This window comes from Fragaria vesca, unplaced genomic scaffold (genome assembly GCF_000184155.1).
Source record: "Fragaria vesca subsp. vesca unplaced genomic scaffold, FraVesHawaii_1.0 scf0512988, whole genome shotgun sequence".
In the NCBI taxonomy this organism is placed as follows: domain Eukaryota; kingdom Viridiplantae; phylum Streptophyta; class Magnoliopsida; order Rosales; family Rosaceae; genus Fragaria; species Fragaria vesca.
The window spans coordinates 20,474-23,379 of NW_004443405.1; the positions used below are offsets into that span (position 1 = coordinate 20,474).

The 2,906-nt window shown below is 35.4% G+C and overlaps 1 protein-coding gene across 1 annotated transcript in view; it reads right to left on the minus strand.

Annotated features, from left to right (window-relative positions):
* LOC101305714 (putative L-type lectin-domain containing receptor kinase V.1-like) overlaps positions 1 to 2,906 on the minus strand; it is a 26,105-nt gene that overhangs the window by 1,944 nt on the left and 21,255 nt on the right. The window contains exons 11-12 of the mRNA XM_004309568.1: positions 1,223 to 1,269; positions 678 to 832 (exon numbers count right to left, since the gene is read on the minus strand). Coding sequence (XP_004309616.1) covers positions 678 to 832; positions 1,223 to 1,269 — 202 coding nt within the window. The remainder of the gene's footprint in view (positions 1 to 677; positions 833 to 1,222; positions 1,270 to 2,906) is intronic.

Consider the following 2,906-nt stretch of genomic DNA (forward strand, 5'->3'; position numbering starts at 1 on the left):
GAGAGAGAGAGAGAGGCTACAAGTCCATACGGAAATCTGAACAGAGAGATCATTTTGGACTTTAAGAATTAAGAAAATGTTGTAGTACATCAGACCATCACAAAATCTACATCATGCCTCTCATAATTAGCTACACATGATTAACCAGTACAGCGACAAAATATATATCAACCATTAATCCGACACTGACTCATTCAACTACGAATACACAATTTCAATTTCAATAATGTTTTCAGAATTTTCAAACACTGACCTTTGGAGTCCCCCACTGTTTCTTCAAACCAAATCGGTTTCAAACACTCCAGAGTTCAAAAATGGATCATAGAAAGAAAATTGATCTCCATCTCTTCTCAAGCCTCTATTGATCCAAATCCATTCATTACCACTACCTGATACAAAAGCAAAGCATGAACATTCATTGCATTTTCCTGAAGAGACACAGATTCAATCGTAGGGAAACCGACAATTGGATATATATAGTAAAAGGTAAATATACATACATGAACTTCTACAATTGGAACACATACATGAACTTCTACAATTGGAACTGTGGCCATAGGCATAAAATACATGAACAATGGAAAACCGACTATCATTTTTTCTTTTCTATAACTTCAGAAACCATCATTTTGGTTGCATGTCCACAAATCTATCAAACTTCGATACTACATCATTACCTGCTCTTTTCAACCGTGTAAGGCATGCAATAGCTTCTCACTTTTGAATTAACAGATGCATACGTAGAAGTTGAGTAGTCATACCACTTTGTACATTCATATCTACCTCTGTTGGACGATTTCCAACAAAACTGAAAAGAAACTTTTACATTAGCCTAAAAGCACCCAGACAAAAATTTACAAAGTTTACATTAGCCTTAAAGTTTACATCAGGATTTCCATCAAAAATTTCACAGTTGGGATAAAATCAAGCTATCCATATAGATGCAACAGCATGTATATCAAACCTAAAACTCACTTTCCAAGCATCAGTTTTCATATATAGTCAGTCCCATTAATACCAGCTCTCTATATTCAGAACCTTCCCACAGCAAACACCCAAATTATAACCAATGCACATTGCACTTCAGATTAGTACTGTATTTGTTCTTAATTGAGCTCACATCAATACTTATATCTAATTGAAGTCTTTATTAGACTAACACAAACTTTATATAAGCAAAACTGGAACTTAAATCAGATAAGAAAAAAAACAAAGTCCTAACAATACTCATCTTTGCTGCTGCTGCAAATTCTTGGTCATCAGAAGTGCCTGCATATACATCAGATCAGATCAGATCAAATTAATGTGCTGTTAAAATTTACCGAGTAACCAACAAATCTCATATTGGGTTGAAAAAAAAAGAAGCAAAACATATTGATAAACTACTTGTTCTCTATCCCAAAACTGACCCTGTAAACACTCCCAACTCCTCAATTCCCTAAATTTGCTGTCATAATTGAAGTTGTTTGTTGCTGTAAGTTCCTTCAAGGTAAAGAGCATCCATGTCGGCTGCTTTTTTTCTTTTCTTTTTTTCTTTTTTCTTTTTTCTTTTTTTTACCTATACATCAGATTACAATCATCAAAGCATGTGGTTACTAAAATTTTATGACGATCAAATTTTGCACCTTCTTTGACTTAGTTCCCTCACACTGGTAAAATCTGACATATTAGAAGTCATTATTTCTTTTCTTTTCTACAACTTCTGAAACTATCATTTTGAGTAAATGAGCATAACAACTTAGTAAACCAAAAGACAAATAGGTCATCACCTTCCTTGTGCATAAGCATATATAAATGTAGCTTGCTTTAGCCTAAGTTGGACCAATTTGATAATTAACAAAGGATAGTAATTTTAAATTATGGAATGTGTTGACCTCTTCTTTGACACACCGACATAATGTCTGATCTTCTACCAATGCACCTTCTATACCCTTTATTTCTTCTCCAGTGCCTTCATTGCTAATAGATATATGATGAAACATGTATGTGAATTCTAAATACAGGATAAATCCTCACAATATGCAGCAGAAACATTACCTGATTGTTGTGACATCCCGTGAACCTACAAAATTAATAGTGGGAGTTAAAGATCGGTCACCACGATCAATTGACTTCAATTTATTTGTGGATTTTGGGGGTAAAATTGTGTAACCAAAAGTAAAATTTTAGACAACTGAAAGAAACCCATGTTATAGTATTACACCAAGTAAAGAAACTCAATTTCCATTTTATTGAACCGAAAGGGAAAAAAAATTACCCTCACAATTTCATGGCGGACAACCCAGACCCCCTCCTCTCTCGCTGTCTAAATCCAACAAACAATCACGGTCTGACTTCAAAACCTCAAACAAAACAACATCAGTGTAAACCCAGACTACTACATAGCAATTACAAAGAAATTGAATTAGTTTACCATAGATGGTTTCCCTGAGATTGAAATAAGGTCAATAATTCCACAGGTGCACAGATGAAAAAAGTTACCTTCACTGAGAACTCCTTTCGCAAAGATCTCTACACCGGTATGGGTGGTTTTTGTTACTGAAGATTTTGCTGGCCTTTTCTGCAAGCAGGAGTGATGAAGATCAAAATTCTACCACTACCCAGATTTTTCGATCACTGGAAGCTGATGAAGCGGTGCGAAAACGAAAGAAGAATAAAGATAGTGAGCGGAAGAATAAAGACAGGAAAAGAAAGGTGTCGAGATATCTGGAAGATTCAGAGGCGGCAAGAGAGAAAAGCTCTGATATCTAAACCCTAGCAAGATGCCCGCGCGTTGCAGTGGGACTTTGGCATATTTCTGCTTGTGATAGCTCCAATGTTTCAAGCAACCACAAATATACTTAAGCTTGTTAATAGACAGCAGCCCATTCACATTGTTTATTAGGTCGACCCAGAAACTAAGAAAG